Genomic DNA, 20,251 nt, shown 5'->3' on the forward strand with positions numbered 1-20,251 from the left:
CTATACCAGTTTTGAGAAGGTCAACCCGAGAGAGAAAGGATCGATATCGGAGGGGTGACTATCACTTATTCTAGAAGCTGCATGCTGGCATAGGCACATTCAAATCTCTTTAATTCTGCATATCTTTCTGTTAGCATCTTTTTGTTATTTAATCACAGTACACCTGGTGTGTGATCCAGGATTGTAGGAAACTAACTCAGCTATATAATGTTAAGTCTTAATCATTGAATGATATTGAAAAATTAGTCCAATTCTCTCTTTGTTAAATTCTTCCCTTCTGTCTATATTTTCTTGTGTTCATTCCTACTCTAAAGGAGGAAATTATCCCAAATCGTAACACAAGAGCATAACAACAAAGAAAGACAGAAAAACACAGAATTGATAATCTGAATAGTGATTCTCAAATTGCACAAAAAACATTGTTTTATTAAATGTTATGGAACAAAAAGAAATTAAATAATCTTGAGGTTTTCGCTGTTATTAACTCTCACTGTCAACAACTGACACAAATCCCTACAAAAATACATTTTTCTTGGGGATTTTACCTAACACCTAATCGAGAGGAAGGTTTCTTGTACCACTACCCAAAAAATGTGAGAAATTTTTCTTTTTTTTTTCTCTACAAAAGCCGTTTATTCCCCTTCCCTCCAAACCCGCAAACATAGCCTTAAGAAATTAAGTAATTGAACAAGAGCCGTTATTATCTTTTGATGTTAGTTATGCTGATCGTTGTTTCAAACGACACTTATTCATATCAAATTTGTTCAAGAAATATTAATACGTAATTATATAATTGTAGCGGTAAAAGCCAAATCAACGGATAGAATTCAAACGACACTTATTCATATCAAATTTGTTCAAGACAACAATTAAAATCGAATTGTTACAGCCTAGCGGTTGGCTGTGATGACGTTTAATGTAGGTGCCTAGGGTGGTTCCCAGGTTTTCACCTGAAAATTGATTTCAATAATCAACTATAGTAAAGTAGGAAACAACCTATGAATGTACGAAGAAACATGCATGCCTTAAACATCATAATAATATGATATTATCTGTCAATCAAAATAAAAACGGAAAATAAGCAGCCTGCTTCAGTTCTTTGATCAAAACATGGTAGCATTAACGGTTGATGAGGACCTCTTTGTATGAGCATGATCAATGACTTTGCTTATGGTGATCCTGCTTGGTCCAAAAGTAACAAAGTTGATTAAATTGCTATAAAACCATGATCATTATTTACAGGTAGTATTTTTAAACAGGTATCACACATTATATGACATGGCTAAATATCCATTAGATCAAGCAGTAAACTAGGTTAATGTAGCATGTTTGGATTCCATGCAGTTGGGCTTTTCCATTCGTTTGGTTAAAATCAAACAATAATGTATTCAAACTTGATTTTCTGAATTATAAAACAAAAATTACTTGAATGTCTGATTTTGCAGTGTATACATACACTTAAAAGCTCAAAATTAAAACAGTAAATAAAATTGAAAGAATTCGTAAGCTAATAACCAAAGTTCACTGTTACCAATATTTAAACCCAAATACAAAGCGAATAAACTTGAGAGCCAAATGAGTATGAACAAAAACAGAGCAAGCATCTATATGTTCAAGAATCAAGATATATATCGGGGAAACTATAATATGATAATGATCACACAGTTTATTGTAAACCAAAATAGATAATCATCGAACAAAAACTTACTTTCAGGAAGTCGACACCAAGCTTTCAACATATCCCTTGGCATTGGACCAACGGATTTTTTTGTTACTTTTAATTCTCTTTACTCTATTATATCTCCAATTATAGACAATTACTTGGTCTCTACGATTGATTGCAAATATCACACTATCACCGTTCTCAGAAACACACAATGGACATACAATCAATTCACGATTAAAATGAGTCTCCAACCCACAAAGTTTATAGTGCATTTGAAGATTTGAATAACTAATTTTATGGAATTGAACCCAAGACTCTTCAACTCCAAACTCCTTCATTTTCCACATGACAAAATGGGTTCCCTTGAAATCATAAGAAAAACAAAGACAATCCATCAACACAGAAAGAGTTGGACAAGAAATTTGAGAACAATATAAGTCTTCATCACAACATCGAGGTAGCATCGATTGTCTATATGTTTCTGTCCCCAAATCAAGCGAGATTATCACAAATTGTTCAATTGTAAGATTCTTCAAATGACAATAATATCGTTGACGGGCAAACCAATTAATACTATTGTTCAAATAAACTCCATCCTTGGCAAAAAAACACAAGTGATGATCCACGCATACCACAGGAAAACAATCAATATCTCTCCAAACATTATCACCCAAAGTAAAAACTCTTACCACAGTTGTAATAAGGTCGCCATCCCTTTTCCAACATAACCACACCACCTTGTAAGTGTTGGTTGAATTATCATAACCAAATGCAAACTTACCAACATCATAGTCTTTGTGACAACAGCTTAAAGAGACTAATGTTTCAGATTTTGTCCTTGTGGCGGGGTTCCAGAAACAGAAGGAGTGGTTGGTATACCCAGCAGCGAAAGAACAACTTTGCAAGCAGACCAATCCATTGCATGAACCAACAATCCCACCGTCGTCCTTGAAATTGAGTCGGTGGTAAGGATCATCGTCGGGAAGGGTTATGGAATTCGAAGTAGTTTCCAGCAAACGAGAGGTCGGTACTGCCCTACAATCATCGGAACCTTCAGACTTGTATGTGAGAATTGCAAGGTGAGTCATTCGCGTAGATTGCTTCTTAAGGTGCATTTTCTGGAAGACACGATCAGAGAATAAGGTTTTCCAGGACCTGCAGACGCACTTCATCCGCATCAGATATTTCACTTCAAGGAACGATAGGACTTCCACAATAAGTTCATCAGGGAGGATTACTGGCAGAACCGCCACTTGGTGCAAAGAAGGGATATTCATCAGAACTATGCGTTTGTCGAAAGTGAAACCTTTCGAAACCCTATCTAGCTTTTATTTTTTTATTTTTTTTGAAAGAATCTAGCTTTTGTTGTTGTTGATATATATATATATATATATATATGTATATATATATATATATATATATATATATGTGTGTGTGTGTGTGTGTGTGTGTGTGTGTGTTCTAGCAAATCCCATATATATATATATATGCCGATTGTATCCTTGTGTTAAAGGAAAAACATTGTTCAAAATACCAAGATTTTTTTAACATAAAAAAAAATCTCGGTATTTTCAACACTATTTTTACTAACTAGTAGTACATGTTTTTTCTGAAGGTCATGTTAAACTGTTCTCAGAAACATAAAAATAATTTAAAAAAAATGAACTTTTACATCACAGAAAACTATTTTTAATGGTTATTTATTCATTTATTAGTATTATATATTGGATTATTGCTTGTTAGCTTTAAATCTTATATATTGCATTAATTAATATATAGTATTACTAAAATATATTAATTTTTTTAAAGGAAAAGATATTAATTCAATATTGAGTAACAAAATATTTCAAATCAAGTAGCAAAATATATTAGATTGCAAAGCAAAATATTTTCGATTGTGCAACAAAATATTTCATATTACGTTCCAAAATATTTTAGCAAAATGAAAACATTTTCTAATAATGAATAAATTAATTATTTAATATTGGAAAGGTTAAAATTAAAAATTGACAAATTAATTTAATTTAAGCTTTGCCAATTTTATATATATATATATATATATATATATAAATCACTAGTGTTTACTTCATTCACATAACTATGTACATAACAATTAAAAGCGCACCCTCCGCTATATAAACATTACTTATGTGTGTCCTCGTGAGCTTAGCTCAGTTGGTATGGACAATGCATAAAATATGCAAGGTCCGGGATTCAAACCTCGGCCACCACCAAAAAAAAAACACATTACTTATGTGTGTGATTTTTCAAATGTGGGACTTCCACTTTTTTCATTTCACACTACACTAGCTCTATCCTAGTTGGTCATTACCGTCTCCGAGTTCTGCTTCGTGTGATGAAATGAGATATTGTCCTTAAGTGCATTTAATTTATGACTTTCTGAATAATTAGGACCTAATTTGAGTCATGGTTGACTTTGTTAGATTTGTTCAAGAACAATAAGATGCTTATGTCTATAAGAGCAACTGATATTTGTTGCTTCATTTTTCTATATTTTCTATTCCCATTTCTGGCGCTTTGAGGGTGTCGGTTGGTTTTGATATTACATTTGGTCCTGAATCTGAGTACTTGTTCTTGTAGCTTTTTCTTGAAATGCTACAACAATAATATTTTGAAATGTCGGCTATAGCGGCCCTACAACACTAGGCATGGCATCATCGATTAGATTCACTCGAATTCATGTTTCTTCTCTGTGCAATCAGCTACATAGTGTAACTGGAAATGGATTTGGCAGAAACCAATGTTTTCAACCTTAGTTTGGGAAGCACTTCATTTCACATGTGTCATTCTTAACTAATAATGGATCATTCAGTTGGAATAGCGCTAAATGTTATATCTCTAGATTCAATTCAGAAACGCAAGTTACTCCAATAGCGGCAAATGTTATACACAAAATAAGAACAAATAAAATTGCAATGTTATTGATTGAAACCAGGCAAATATATTCTGAACTGAATACTAAGGTAATATTTAGTGCAAAATATTACGAAATAGCAGCTATAACATTGTTGCATTGCAGAGTTTTATTATTAAACTGTGTTTATATAACTAGAGTTATTATATAACTAGAGTTAGTTAAGGTAGTTACAATCTGTTAGATTTTTGTTAGAGAATTATAGTTAGTTACACAATTAGTTAGTATAACTGGTGTCGATAAATAAAACCACCCTTGGAAACACACTTCTAAACACTTTCTACTTCAACAGTTTCATTTCTTATCTTCAAGATGAAAATTTAACTGTTAATTAATCACCCACCCATATACACCTTGCAATCAAGAAACCCACCATACCAATCACTAAATCACTGTTAAAACGTTGTTATGCATATGAACCTTCAGCTAACAAAAAGATCTTAGAGAATCAGAGGAAAGAAAGAATCAATGACAAAAACGCGCTGTCTTTGACTTCTGATCACTCAAGACAAAAGAAAGTATACACAACATTAGGTAACTTCCGTGCTCTTTGTGGAAAACTCGGTAACGAATTTACTGGCGACGCGCTTCCTATCAAAGTGTCAGGGGTTCTAAAACAAAAAGGCAGGTTCATTCACGATGGAAAAAAAATTATTGGAAAAGTCCCTGGAATTGAAGTGGGTGACAAGTTTCATTATTGGCAAGAACTCAATGTTGTTGGTCTTCATCGTCAGAATTTAAGTCTCATTGATCACATGATAAAGGATGGGAATTTGGTTGCAACTAGCGTTGTTTCTTGTCATTTTGATGATATGGATGATACAAAAGTGTTCGTTTATATAGGGAAAGGAGGTAATGTCATTAATTCTGGAAAATGTGATAAAGGGAATCTTGCTCTGATGAATAGTTTTGCTGTTAAGAATCCTATTAGAGTTATTATAAAGTTTAATTCAAAGAACGTGGTGGTGCACGTGGTGGAGGTGAGGTGTATTGTTACTATGGTCCTTATAAAGTTGAATCTATTTGGAAAAAAAATTGGGAAATTAGATTTTAAATCTTGTTTGGTTAGATTGCCTGATCAGAAAGAGGTTGCTTGGCATGAGAAAAAATTTGAAACAAATAAATGTTAATATTTTGTTAAAGATATTTCCAATGGAAAAGAAGCTGATCCGATATGTGTGGTTAATCGAATAGATTCTGGCAAGCTTCAGTTTTTTCAATACATTACTCGTAACATTTATCCTGAATGGCTTTTCAAAGATTCCTCTGTTGGGCGTAAATGTGATGATCAATGTTCTGATTCAATGAAATTTGCCTGTGCTCTTAGGAGTGGAGGGAAAATTCCTAGAGTAAAGAAAAATGAGATTAAATTTAAGCTTCAAATTTTCAAGACTTAGGAGAAAGGATGGGGTGTGAGATCAGAGAATGCAATTCCTTCTGGACATTTTATTTGTGAGTATTTAGGTGAGATTATTGAAGATGAGGAAGATTTGAAAATAGTTGATAATGATGCGTATTTATTTAATATTGGCAATTATATTCACAAGGTCTATAGTTCGTGGGAAGAGGATTCATATATGGTTGATAGTAAGGAGATGAGTTCATATCACCCTTGGAAGCTTCATGTGGTAAAGAGGCCATTGATGATCGATGTGATAGTGGTAGGTGTTGTGAATTCGATGAAAAATCACACCAAGAACAAACTTGATGTGTGGAGCAAGGAATAATTAAGCAACCAAAATCAAAGTGTATGGAACAATTATAAACACAAACCAAAAGTAGAAAACAATGAGAGAGAAAAGAAGAGAGAACACAAAAGAATTTGTTGACCCAGTTCGGTCCAAATTGATCTAGTCCGGGGGAGAGAGCAGCCCTCCGTTTCACTATATGATGACTAACGTTACAAAAGAGATATCAATGGGTTACAAGAATAAGTCTCCCTCCTAATTCTACCCAAAGTCCCAGCCTCTTCCCGTAACCAAGAGACTCAATCCTAATAGTGTTTCCCAAGGTGAATCAACGCTCAAACCTTAGTGTTTGTTCCAAAGAGACAAACTCTATACAAACGCTAGATTTGTTGTTGCCTTTCTAAACCCTTGTTTCAGCCCCCTCTATCTCAAGGTTTACACTGATACAATGCCTATATTTATAGTAAAAGTAACTCCCATAAAATTGGAACAAATCTGGCCCATAAAAATACGTTTCTGAAAAATACTGCACACAAAATCGGGCCCCGATTTTACCAAATCGGGCGCCGATTTTTCCATAACAGGAAGCCTCCCAAAGGCAGCCAAAATCGAGCCCCGAACTCCACAAATCGGGCGCCGATTTTGGGTCTTCCAGCAAACATGTTTTTGCACTCCAAACTCCAATTTTGAGTCACTTCTACAACAATAGGTTTACCATTGATGTTGCTAAGTATGGTAACGTGGCTAGGATTATCAACCATAGTTGTTCTCCCCATTTGTTTGCTCGAAATGTTCTTTACGACGATGATGATCTGAGGATTCCACACATCATGCTATATGCAGCCGAGAACATTCCGAGCATGAATGAGCTGACTTTACAAGATCGATCAAGTGATTGATTCATATAGAAATGTAAAGACGAAAGCGTGTTATTGTGGAGCTTCTGAATGCATCCGTCGACTGTATTGATGAAATTTATTTCAGAAAAGGTGATTCATTTTTACTTCTGCCCTCTCATTCTATTTTGCTCAGAAAATTATATTCTTCTCTACTTTATTAAATGCTACCTTGTCATGAGTGAATTTTGATATTGTTTCCTTAATTATAGATCTAATAGGTGATATTCAATCCATGCCATTTCAGTTGCTGCAGAGGAAGGAAAAATACATGTGGAAGCAATTAAGCCTCCATGTATGATCTTTTTCTTGCAGACAAATATTACTTTATATAGCTTTTAGTTCCCTTGCAACTGCAATGTTATTCAACAAAAACAATAGATTGGTACAACATTGTAATTACTTGAGTAATACAATTTTTTTGGATGAAGTTGAACATCAATATTAAATTTATATCTAACTAAATTTATAATCTAAAAAAAAGGTAAGCATATTATTCTCAACAAATCAACTAACAGGGATAAAGGATTTTGTGTGTGTGCGTGTGGAAAGTAAAAAGGAGTGTGATAAAGAAATTAAGGGAGAATGACATAAGATAATGTATCCATTTAAGTACATAAATAGGGCACAGTTGTCTTGTGAAGACAACAAAAGTGACTTCCCATCCACAACTCTAAACCAACCCCTACCCCTTCACTTTCTGATATATCTTCTTCAAGACTTCTCTCTCCCGTGCTTGATGTTCAAGATTTTTGTTAACGTTGCACCATAATTCTATAAACAATATGTACTTTCATCACCTTCTGCAACTACCATAATCCATACATGGAGGATTCTTCTTCTGCAGCTGAAGATACCAAGAGTTGTCGACGTGGTCACTAGCGACCCGCTGAAGATGAAAAACTTCGTCAACTTGTTGAACAATATGGTGCTCAAAATTGGAATTCAATTGTTGTAAAACTTCAAGGAAGATCAGGTACGTATTATGTAATATTAATTAAAGCTCTATTATTAACTGACTGATTAACCTCCTTATTTAATTTTCAAATTCATAGTAAAATTCATATAGTTGATTATTATCATCTCTTAAATTCATATTGTACTCAACTAATAAAGTTTTTCATCAATTAATACTCTCATTCTCATATACTTCTGTATATAAAAGGAAAAATTAATCAATATATAATTTTTTTCCTTTTAACTTGAAGGGAAACGTTGTAGGTTGAGGTGGTTCAATCAGCTATCCAAGAATTAACAAGAGACCTTTCATAGAAGAGGAAGCTTTCACAGAAGAGGAAGAAGAGAGACTACTTGCGGCACATCGAATTCCCGGAAACAAATGGGCACTAATAGCATGACTTCCCTGGTAGAACTGATAATGCTGTCAAGAAACATTGGCATGTTATAATGGCCACAAAACAAAGGGAACAATCCAAGTTTTGTGGCAAGAGAAGTTTTCAAGATGTTTAGTAACTCATCTATACTTAATTTCCCTTACACGACGAGAATTGGATATGAGAATGGAAGATCCTATGATAATACACCTTCTAGTTCTCTTGCCTCGTGGAATTTTACTTCTGTGTCATCAAAACCAAACAAGAAATTTCAATGCACATTCCATCATAAAAAAGAAACAAAAATACAAGAAAAATGAGAAGTCAAAATCATATGGTTAAAAATAGATATAGAAGAAAACTCTTTACTATTTTTTTCCCATTTCAATTTCCCTCACGGCACAACCCCACCAATGACATAACTTTGTTCCTTTTTCTTTCAATTCTATACTAAGATACAAATATTAAAGCAAAATAACAACCAGACCCTGCATTGGATCATGATCCATCATGGTACAGTACAATAATCATAATTATGTGGGCTACATGGAAAAAGATAAAGCGGACTCTACAAGTATGATCATCACTAATATCACCACCTATCAGTCATATTAGGAAGAAAAATTACATAGTTGTCTTATAGAAAAAGTCAGCAAGAAAATATACTACTAAAAAAAGAAAGAAATAACATAGAAAGCAATAATGAAGTTATTTATCTACTCTTCTTTCAACATATGTGAAGGAACAACATCTTGAAGTAGCCCATTATCCCTAAGAAATGCAGTTGCTCCTGGATTACAAAGTTGTACTCTCTCTTGAGTAGTAAAAGGTGAATTCTTGAATGATGAGGAATTGTTATAAGGGTGACTCAAAGAGGACAATGTATTAACAAGTAGTTGTTGATGTTGATGAGGTTGTTGATGATATTGTGATAAGTAGTTCCCTTGCAAATCTAGAAAAAAATATTGTCCTCTTTGTTGATGACATTTTTTCTTTTTTTGAACTACTTATCACAATATCATCAACAACCTCATCAACATAAACAACTACTTGTTAATACATTGTCCTCTTTGAGTCAACCTTATAACAATTCTTCATCATTAAAGAATTCACCTTTTACTACTCAAGAGAGAGTACAGCTTTGTAATCCAGGAACAACTGCATTTCTTAGGGATAATGGGCTACTTCAAGATGTTGTTCCTTCACATAGGTTGAAAGAAGAGTAGATAAATAACTTCATTATTGCTTTCTATGTTATTTCTTTCTCTTTTTAGTAGTATATTTTCTTGCTGACTTTTTCTATAAGACTTAGGTAACAACTATGTAATTTTTTTTTCCTGATATGACTGATAGGTGGTGATATTAGTGATGATCATACCTGTAAAGTGCGCTTTATCTTTTTCCATGTAGCCCACATAATTATGATTATTGTACTGTACCATTATGGATCATGATCCAAAGCAGGGTATGGTTGTTGTTCTACTTTAATATTAGTATCTTAGTGTAGAATTGAAAGAAACAAAGTTATGTCATTGGTGGGGTTATGCCGTGAGGGAAATTGAAATGGTAAAAAAATAGTAACGAGTTTTCTTCTATATCTATTTTCAACCATATGATTTTGACTTCTCATTTGTTTCTTTTTGATGAAGGAATGTGCATTGATTTCACTGATGTACAGTTGTTAGGCTAAGGTTAGATATTGTTTATAGAATTATGATGCAACGTTAACAAAACTCTTATCAAGCACGGGAGAGAGAAGTGAAATTTTTTTAAACCACTCTATATGGTACGAAGACCGCTCAGAACCGAAGGGACAGAAGGAGTAGAAGAAAGGAAGAAGGACTTGTCACCACAAGTCGAAGGAGGAAGAAGAGAAGAAAAGCACAGGAAGCATCAACTGTGAATTTTTGGTGTGTTGAATGCACTGTGTGAGCTCTCTATTTATAAAGAAAATTTACAACCAATAAGTGAGAAACTTTGGGAACAAGTAATACATTACTTTGACGTTAAGCAATTCACATATTAGATCTAGCGCAAAAATATCTCAATTGAGTACCAAAATATATTATATTATGTAACAAAATATATTTGAGTACCAAAATATTCTAGATTGCGTTCAAAAATATTTAGCATAACTTGGGGACTAATATTCTAGATATGATTTTATTAATTATTTAATTTATCATTTCCAAATAATAAAATACATATACATATATATATACACACACACACACACACACACACACACATATATATATATATATATATATATATATTATTTAGTGCTTACTTTTTTCACTTAATTATCCACCTCCTTAGAGGTACACCCCCACTATATAAACACCACTAATGTGTGGGATCCATCCGATGTAGGACTTCCAGTTTTTTCAATTCACACTACACTAGTTCTACCCATTATGGGAATTTGTGTTTAGTAAATTACTCAATTTCCACACATGTTCCCTACATGAACTTAAAAAATGGTTTCGAGAAATATCGTCAAAGACGTCTCCGTATAATTTTCTAGTAAACAAAGGTGTCCCCTACAACTTTAACCATTGCATAGCAGATACTATTTCGATTTAACAAGAGTTTCTATTACCTCATCCTTCTTTCACTGCATGATCATGACTTCTTAATCGTTATCATAGCATGTTCTATCACTTTGTGTCTTGTTATTACCCATTGAATCTAGTGTATCTTGGATTTTCTCTCTATTTAGTCCTTTCGTCAAATGATCCGCTAAGTTTTCATTAGTATGTACAAAATTAACTTTAGCCGCTCCATTAGAGTTACTCTCTCTAATCGTGTTGCATTTCCGATTTATATGTTGTATATTTCCATTATAATAATGATTCTTAATCTTTGCAATAGTCGCGGTACTATCACAATGAACTAACACAGCTGCTGGTAACAGTTTCTCCCATAAAGGGATCTCAGCTAGCAAGCATCTTAGCCAACTTGCTTCTTCACTAGCAGTAGCTAGTTCTATCATCTCAGATTCCTTTGTGGACTGAGCATGAATGGTTTGCTTCTTAGACTTCCAAGAAACAGCTTCTCCAGATATGCTAAATATAAAAAGCAGCGGTCATTTTAGTCTCTAAAATTTATGAACAGACAAATATGTCCTCGAAAACATATCGATTTTAGTTTGTCCGTCGTATTTTTGCATTAGAGGTACATGATGTACATTTAATGCATATAGAACATCTATATGTAGATCTATCCAACGCTATCATACAACTTACGTCAACAATATCTAAGCTCTTGTCAAGAAAAAAAAATTAACAATATCTAAACTTAAATGCACTTTTCTAAATTTTGGATGCTAAAGTGCAACTTTGGCCCCCTATCTTTCAAAAAGTTGCGATTTTGGCCCCCTAAGTATGAAAACTACAATTTTGGTCCCCCATGTTTAGGGAAATTTGCTCTTTTAACCCCCTAACTTAAGGGAAATATGTCTATTGACCCCTTATCTTTTCAAAATGTTGCGATTATGGCCCCTTATCTTTTCAAAATGGCCCCTTTTTTGGACACGTGTCGCCTTCTCAGCAGTTTTCAAAGTTAGGGGGCCAAAATTGTAGTTTTCAAAGTTAGGGGGCCAAAATCGCAACTTTTTGAAAGATAAGAGGCCAAAGTTGCACTTTAGCCTTTTTTTTTTTGAACAAGTCTATATTTTGGATTTTAATGTCTTTGTTTCACAAATTTCTGGATTTTTTTGCTCACAACTTAGTTTGGGAGTTATTTTTCTCACATATCATATTTATTAATATGTGGAATTACATTTTTTGGCATGTCATTGCTTATTTTGAACATAGAACAAACGGGTCATTAAAAATAATCCCTAGACTTTATTGTAGGAAAAAATTTTAAAACGATTAAAATGGGGGGACTAACATCTCAACTTTAGAAATATTGGAACTAAATCATGGATAGGTTAAAATAGGGATCTTTATTGCACAATTTGTTTGGCATCAGCTGCAACCTGTCGAGAGATGTTTCCATATACGACAGTGGAAGAACTTGGAAATGCATGATGATAATTTCTGTCTTGACCAATTTTTACCCCAGAGACTGGAGTCATTTTATGTTTTGTACTATCTTTGTTCTTTTTCAATTCTCATTTCTTATGTTTTTATTTTTTGAGATGAGTTGTCATTTTAAAGTTGTTTCACATACTAAGGATACTATCTTTGTTTCACTTTTTTTATTCAAAAAGGGGTGTAGTGTAGTTAAGGCAACACAACCCTCAAGTAATATACTTATGAGGGATTTCAGGGAAGGAACAAAATCCATCACTAATTACAGAATTAGAGACATAATTTCGTGTTCACCTTAAAATTTGAATTGACAAATATTAGTGACGAAATAGTTTAAACATCAGCTACAAAATTTCAGTCATTAAATTCATCACAAAACTAATTAGTTTAAACGTTTGTACACCCATCACGTATCCCTCTCTAAATTTTCACTAATGTCAATTACATAGTTTGTGAGGAATCATCCAGTCACGAACAATTTTATTTTCTTTTTTTTTTAAGAAATTGTATATATTTTAATCATAAAAGCTATAATTTCATAAAAAAAAAATACCATATGAATATCTGGTGAGAGTCTAACTATAATTGAGAATGACTACTCTCATTATTTTCAAACCCTTAATCTATTAATCTCAATCTCTTCTCTCTCTCTCTCTCTCTCTCTCTCTCTCTCGCTCTCTCTCTTCTCATTCTTTTAAAATCAACACAAAATTATACTTTGTTCCAACAATTTATTGATTAATGGACGTATTTTTTCTTTTGAGGGAGATGCTTTTGTTGGTGTGTGTTTAGAGTGGGATTCACAAAAAAAAAGGTGTTTTGTCATTAATATCTATTTCAAATGTGATATAATGGCAAATAGGAGGTTGTGGGAGAAACTCTTGTTGTTTAGAAACTCTTTTGAAGATGGATCTTGGTGTTTAGTTGGTGATTTTAATGCGGTGTGTATTTCGTAAGAAAGAAGGGGGATAAATTCGGAACCATCTTTGGGGCAGTTGTTGGAAATGAATATTTTCAACAATTTCTCAAGAGATGTTGATTTGGAGGATTTGTCCCCGTTTGGACACATGTTTACTTGGTATAACTCTAGAGGATGTGCGATGAGTTGTATTCGTAGAGCTCTTATTTCGGATGAGTGGTCTAGTTGTATTCGTAGAGCTCTTTCGATAGGATTTTTTATGGTTGTATTTCGGAAATAAATAAAATATATGATATGTCAATAAGGAAACTAACATATGGAGAATCATCATTCTAAATATTTATTCACTTCTGTCTATATATAAAGTTGAATTGTAATAAACATATATTTTAAAATTATATATTTCAAATTCTAAAAATATTAGTACATAAATAGGGCACAATTGTCTTGTGAAGACAAAAAAAGTGACTTCCAACCTAATCCAACCCCTCACCCTTCACTTTCTTATATATCTTCTTCAAGACTTCTCTCTCCCGTGCTTGATGTTCAAGACTTTTGTTAACGTTGCACCATAAATTTACAGAGGGATACGTGATGGGTCAACTGCCATAACAAAGTGCAAACGTTTAAACTAATTAGTTTTGTGAGGAATTTAATGCTTTAATTAGTGATGGATTTTGTTCCTTCCCTGAAATCCCTCATAAGTATATTACTTGAGGCTTTTGTTTCCTTAACTACACCACACCCATTTTTGAATAAAAAAGTGAAACAAAGATAGTATCCTTAGTATGTGAAACAACTTTAAAATGACAAATCATCTCAGAAAATAAAAACTTAAGAAATGAGAATTGAAAAAGAACAAAGATAGTACAAAACATAAAATGACTCCAGTCTCCAAGGTAAAAATTGGTCAAGACAGAAATTATCATCATGCACTTCCAAGTTCCTCCACTGCCGTATATGGAAACATCTCTCGACAGGTAGCAGCTGATGCCAAACAAATTGAGCAATAAAGATCCATATTTTAACCTAAGTATGATTTAGTTCCACTATTTCTAAACTTGACATGTTAGTCCCCCCATTTTAATCGTTTTAGAAATTTTTCCTACAATAAAGTCTCGGGTTTATTTTTAGTGATTGTTCTATGTTCAAAATAAGCAATGCCATGCCAACAAATGTAATTCCAGATATTAATAAATATGATATATGAGAAAAGTAACTCCCAAACTATGTTGTGAGCAAAAAATTCAGAAATTTGTGAAACAAAGAGATTAAAATCGAAAATATAGACTTGTTAAAAAAAAAATTCCAAAATTTAGAAAAGTGCATTTAAGCTTAGATATTGTTAATTTTTTTCTTGAGAAAATGTTAGATATTGTTGATGTAAGTTGTATGATAGTGTTGTTAGAGTTAATTTTGTACATACTAATGAAAACTTAGCGGATCCTTTGACGAAAGGACTAAATAGTGAGAAAGTCCAAGATACATCCAGTAGGCTGGGACTAGTGCATATAGCTCACTGAGTGATGGTAACCCGACCTACATGACTGGAGGTAATAGAAACTCTTAATGAGATCTGTACTATGGATGAGTGGGGTACATAGTTACAGGAGTACCTTTGATAGACTCACCTATACGAATGTGGAACTAAGGCCGGTCCTTTGGAATTTTGAAGCAGAATTCCTAGAGCGTTCGTTAAATTTGTGATAGACGTTCAGGGCCTTAAACGTACGAGCTTATAGAAAACACCTTAAGGAAAAGGTTTGTGTGCGGGTTCTATGTCTGACATAGAGTTCAATATTGTAAGCAACTCTTGTTAAATCAAAATATTATTCGCTATGCAATGGTTAAAGTTGTAGGCGACACCTTTGTTTACTAGAAAATCTTACGGAGACATCTTTGACGTTATTTCTCGAAACCATTTTTTCAGTTCAAGTAGGGGATTGTTGGAAATTGAGTAATTGACTAAACACAAATTCCCATAATGGGTAGAACCAATATAGTGTGAATTGAAAAAACTGAAAGTCCCACATCGGATGAATCCCACACATTAGTGGTGTTTATATTCTGGGGGTGTACCTCTAAGGAGGTGCATAATTAAGTGAACAAAGTAAGCACTAAATAATATATATATATATATATATATATATATATATATATATATATATATTATTTGGAAATGATAAATTAAATAATAAAATCATTACTAGAAAGTTATGCTAAAATATTTTTAAACGCAATCTAGAATATTTTGGAACACAATCTGAAATATTTTAGTATGCAATCTAATATATTTAGTGCTTGATCTGAAATATATTTTGGTACATAATATAATATATTTTGGTACTCAAATATATTTTGGTACATAATATAATATATTTTGGTACTCAATTGAGATATTTTTGTACTAGATCTAATATTTGAATTACTTAACGTCAAAGAAGTAATGTATTACTTGTTCCCAAAGTTTTTCACTTATTAGTTGTGAATTTTCTCTATAAATAGAGAGCTCACACAGTGCATTCTACACACCAAAAATTCACAGTTGATGCTTCCTGTGCTTTTCTTCTCTTCTTCCTCCTTCGACTTGTGTTGACGAGTCGTTCTTCCTTTCTTCTAGTCCTTTTGTCCCTTCGGTTTTGAGCGGTCTTCGTACCATATAGAGTGGTTAAAAGATTTGCACCGTGAGTGTAAAACACTTCTACACTTCAGTCAAAACTCACTATTTTATGACATCACTTGACTCTTATATGAGTAGTTAAAAGTTAGTAATATGACTTGATAGGATTTTTTGTGGTTGTATTTCAGAAATAAATAAAATATATGATATGTCAATAAGGAAACTAACATATGGAGAATCATCATTCTAAATATTTATTCACGTCTTTCTATATATAGAGTTAAATTGTAATAAACATATATTTGAAAATTATATATTTCAAATTCTAAAAATATCAGTATCATTAAATTTCAAATATAAATCATAATGATATCTTATCTTAAATATTAAATTTATACCTAACTAAATTTATAATCTTAAAAAAAAAAAAAAAAGTAAGCATATTATTTTCAACAAATCAACTAACAGAGTAAATGTTTTTTATCCCTTAAAAATAAAAAAGAGAAAAAAGGATTTTCTGTGTGCGTGTGGAAAGTAAAAAGGAATGTGATAAAGAAATTAAGGGAGAATATATCTATTTAAGTGCATAAATAGGGCACAATTGTCGTGTGAAGACAACAAACCCTAAACCAACCCATCTCCCATCACTTTCTTATATATCTTCTTCAAGACTTCTCTCTCCCGTGCTTGATGTTCAAGAGTTTTGTTAACGTTACATCACAATTCTATAAACAATATCTATAATACTAATATCAGCCTCTGCAACTACCATAATCCATACATGGAGGATTCTTCTTCTGCAGCTGAAGATACCAAAAGTTGTCCAAACTTCGTCAACTTGTTGAACAATATGGTGCTCAAAATTGGAATTCAACTGCTGAAAAACTCCAAGGAATATCAGGTATGCATTATGTAATATTAATTGAAGCTTTATTATTAATTGATTGATTAGCCTCCTTATTTAATTTTTTAAGTTCATGGTAAAATTCATGTAGTTGATTAGAAGTGTTACTTTAATATTGCTATGGAATTTCTTTCATCCCATTCTCAATAACATTGCTTTCATTCTTAAATCTGTTTATTACTATTCCCAAAATATAACACATGTAAACATATTTTTTATGTAATAGAACTACTACCAAGGAACAAAATAAACATAGTAAATATCATAATTATTTTTTTATAAACTACTCCTCTATGGTAATTAGAAACCCCCTAAAGATGAAACAGGGATCAAAATCAAGGAAAATTGAAAACAGAACTAAAAAACTCATGTTTCGTTGGGTATAATATATTGCATAAAGTTTGAGAGGGTAGGTACTATAGTTAAACAATCACCATCACCATGACCATTGTTGGTTTTGATGAATCACATCACATAATATCGCAGCTGGAAGTGTTCCCATCACTGAAAGCATGTGAGTAAGGATCTGGAGGAGGATAAGGGTAAGGAGGATACATGTAATTCACCTCATGAGGCGGCCTCGCATACATCATTGGCTGCTGAAATCTTTGATCATTTTCCAGGCCCGCTGAGTATGCCAATGGGTGGTGGAGGTAATAATGTGGGACCAATGAGCATGCCAATGAACCAAATGGGTGGTAACATTCCCGCTGTTCAAGGTCTACCGGAAGGCAGACGAGGATACTTTCAAAGCGGTGGTGGTCCAGGCCCGGAAATGATGCAGGGGAATCCTTACCAAAAACAACATCAACATCAGCAGCATTAATTGTTGCTGCTGTTGTTGTTGCTGCTGATGTTTCCCTTGTTGTTGATAAGGATTCCCCTGCATCATTTCTGGGCCTGGACCACCACCGCCTTGAAAGTATCCTCATCCACCTGCCGGTAGACCTTGAACGGCAGGAATGTTACCACCCATTTGGTTCATTGGCATACTCATTGGTCCCACATTATTACCTCCACCACCCATTGGCATACTCAGCGGGCTCGAAAATGATTAAAGATTTCAGCAGCCAATGATGTATACAAGGCCGCCTCATGAGGTGAATTACATGCATCCTCCTTACCCTGATCCTCCTCCAGATCCTTACTCACATGCTTTCAGTGATGAGAACACTTCCAGCTGCAATATTATGTGATGTGATTCATCAAAACCAACAATGGTCATGGTGATGGTGATTGTTCAACTATAGTACCTACCCTCTCAAATTTTATCTAATATATTATACCCAATGAAACATGAGTTTTTAAGTTCTGTTTTCAATTTTCTTTGATTTTGATCCCCGTTTCATCTTTAGGGGGTTTCTAATTACCATAGAGGAGTATTTTATAGAAATATAATTATGATAATTACTGTGTTTATTTTGTTCTTTGGTAGTAGTTCTATTACATAAAAATATGTTTATATGTGTTTATATTTTGGGAATAGTAATAAACAGATTTAAGAATGAAAGCAATGTTATTGAGAATGAAATGAAAGAAATTCCATAGCAATATTAAAGTTTCAATATTAAAGTTTCAACATTTTTTAATATATCTATTTATTACTTTACAAATCGAGAGAGAGAGAGAGAGAGAGAGAGAGAGAGAGAGAGAGAGAATACCCAACACTTCTAAATTCATAGAGTTTGCCACGGCTAGAGAAAATGATAAGGGCAACTTTAGCATCACAGAGAAGAGACAGTTCATAAGCTTTCTTGAGCAAACCATTTCTTCTTTTTGAGAAAGTTACCTGCCGGTTGATTTTGTTCTCTATTCTCTTCAATTCAACTCTTCCTATTCCCATTTTTTTCACTTTCTCTCTTTTTTATGTCTCGTAGAAATAAACTCTAACTTTATTATATATATTAGTGCAAGTTCTTAATTAAGAGTGATTAAGACGATGCGGCGGTGTTTACGGTGGAGGTGGAGACTCTGTTGGTTTCTCAGGCGAGTTTGGTAGGTGAAGGTAACTGGTTGAAGGATTGTGTTGATAGTCTTTCTAAAGTGATGTCGTTTCGAGGTTCCGGAAGATTATTTATTGAAAGTAGTAGATGAAACCACGTACTAATTTGTGTTGGAGATTTTGACATTGAAGCTAGTACTAATGTATTTGAGGAAGAGATTAGTAAATGTTTAGGTGGAATACCATTATTCTTTGCAAAATCTACATGGGACTTTTTGAGATTGTATATTAGCTCTCTCACTTTATCTCTGGAGACCTACATCAAAGTCACAAAACAAGAGAATATGGTAATGATACTCAAATTGAAAGAGTGCTAAACTACAATAGCATTGAATTCAAGATTTAATAAAGCAAGAATTCGATCATAAAAATCAGTATTTCAACTTTCGATTTTTGTTTTTCAAAGGTAAATTTGAAAAACCAACCTGTTAAGCTTTTGGGTTCTTTATGAGGTTGGATTTTTAAGCAGCCAGCCCAAGCCATGAGAGGGTATTCAGAGATGGAGAAAGGAAGGTGGCAAATAGATTAAAGAATGCACATGTAATGTATAAAAACAATACCAATGTAATGCACCACAAATCCATTACAATTCACAAGCAACATAATAGTGATTTTTAGTACAGAAAATTCTCATAAATCAGCTACAAGTCAAGAACTAGTTGGTGTCAAGAATCCTAAGATTTTGAGCAATTAAGATCAATCCAGCTCAACAAAGAAGCAAGCATATATATATGATTTTCAGTGTATATCAGTATTTCTCATAGCCCAAATGCTTCATTTAGATCAATGCTGATTTCTGTTGATCTTAAAATAGCGGCTATAGCAATGCTATAGCACTCTTGCATAGCAGAATTTTATCTAACCACTTTTGACAACACTGCACGTTCGCACCTGACAACAAAATTCACAGTAGGGGGAAAACGGTCATGCCACAGTTTGATGGCAGCAGTGATGCCTATTGGTGGTTGATTTTTGTGGAGAAACATTTTGATGCCGTGGGAACACCAAAGATTGAGAAGTTGCTGGAGGTGGTGAAAGTCTTGCGAAACCGTGCATATGGTGGCAGTGTTGGAGTTGATGCCATCTACATGCTAGTTAGCAAATTCTTCACTACTTTGGCATTTTAAGCCATAGGATAGTGAGACTTTACCTATATCTGATGAAGAAGAGGAATCTGAATTGGAATGGAAGTCGTTGACGCTCCACGCATTCAGCCTTCAACTTGGAGAAACTAACATAGGAAATTT

At 33.4% G+C, this 20,251-nt stretch overlaps 1 protein-coding gene and 2 pseudogenes across 1 annotated transcript; 2 read left to right on the forward strand and 1 right to left on the reverse strand.

The window, feature by feature from the left end:
• Positions 1-1,710: 1,710 nt before the first annotated feature.
• On the reverse strand, positions 1,711-2,943 carry LOC146906504 (F-box/kelch-repeat protein At3g23880-like). The gene has a single exon (XM_085728859.1). It carries the CDS (start codon positions 2,941-2,943, stop codon positions 1,711-1,713), a length of 1,233 nt encoding a protein of 410 aa, XP_085584985.1.
• Positions 2,944-4,335: 1,392 nt separating this feature from the next.
• LOC146906505 (histone-lysine N-methyltransferase, H3 lysine-9 specific SUVH5 pseudogene) lies at positions 4,336-7,258 on the forward strand (annotated as a pseudogene).
• A 752-nt stretch (positions 7,259-8,010) lies between these two features.
• LOC146906506 (transcription factor MYB54-like) lies at positions 8,011-8,870 on the forward strand (annotated as a pseudogene).
• The last annotated feature ends 11,381 nt before the right edge of the window (positions 8,871-20,251 follow it).

This window comes from Medicago sativa, chromosome 7, assembly GCF_051527215.1.
Source record: "Medicago sativa cultivar Bolivia chromosome 7, Bolivia_mono, whole genome shotgun sequence".
Taxonomy (NCBI): Eukaryota; Viridiplantae; Streptophyta; class Magnoliopsida; order Fabales; family Fabaceae; genus Medicago; species Medicago sativa.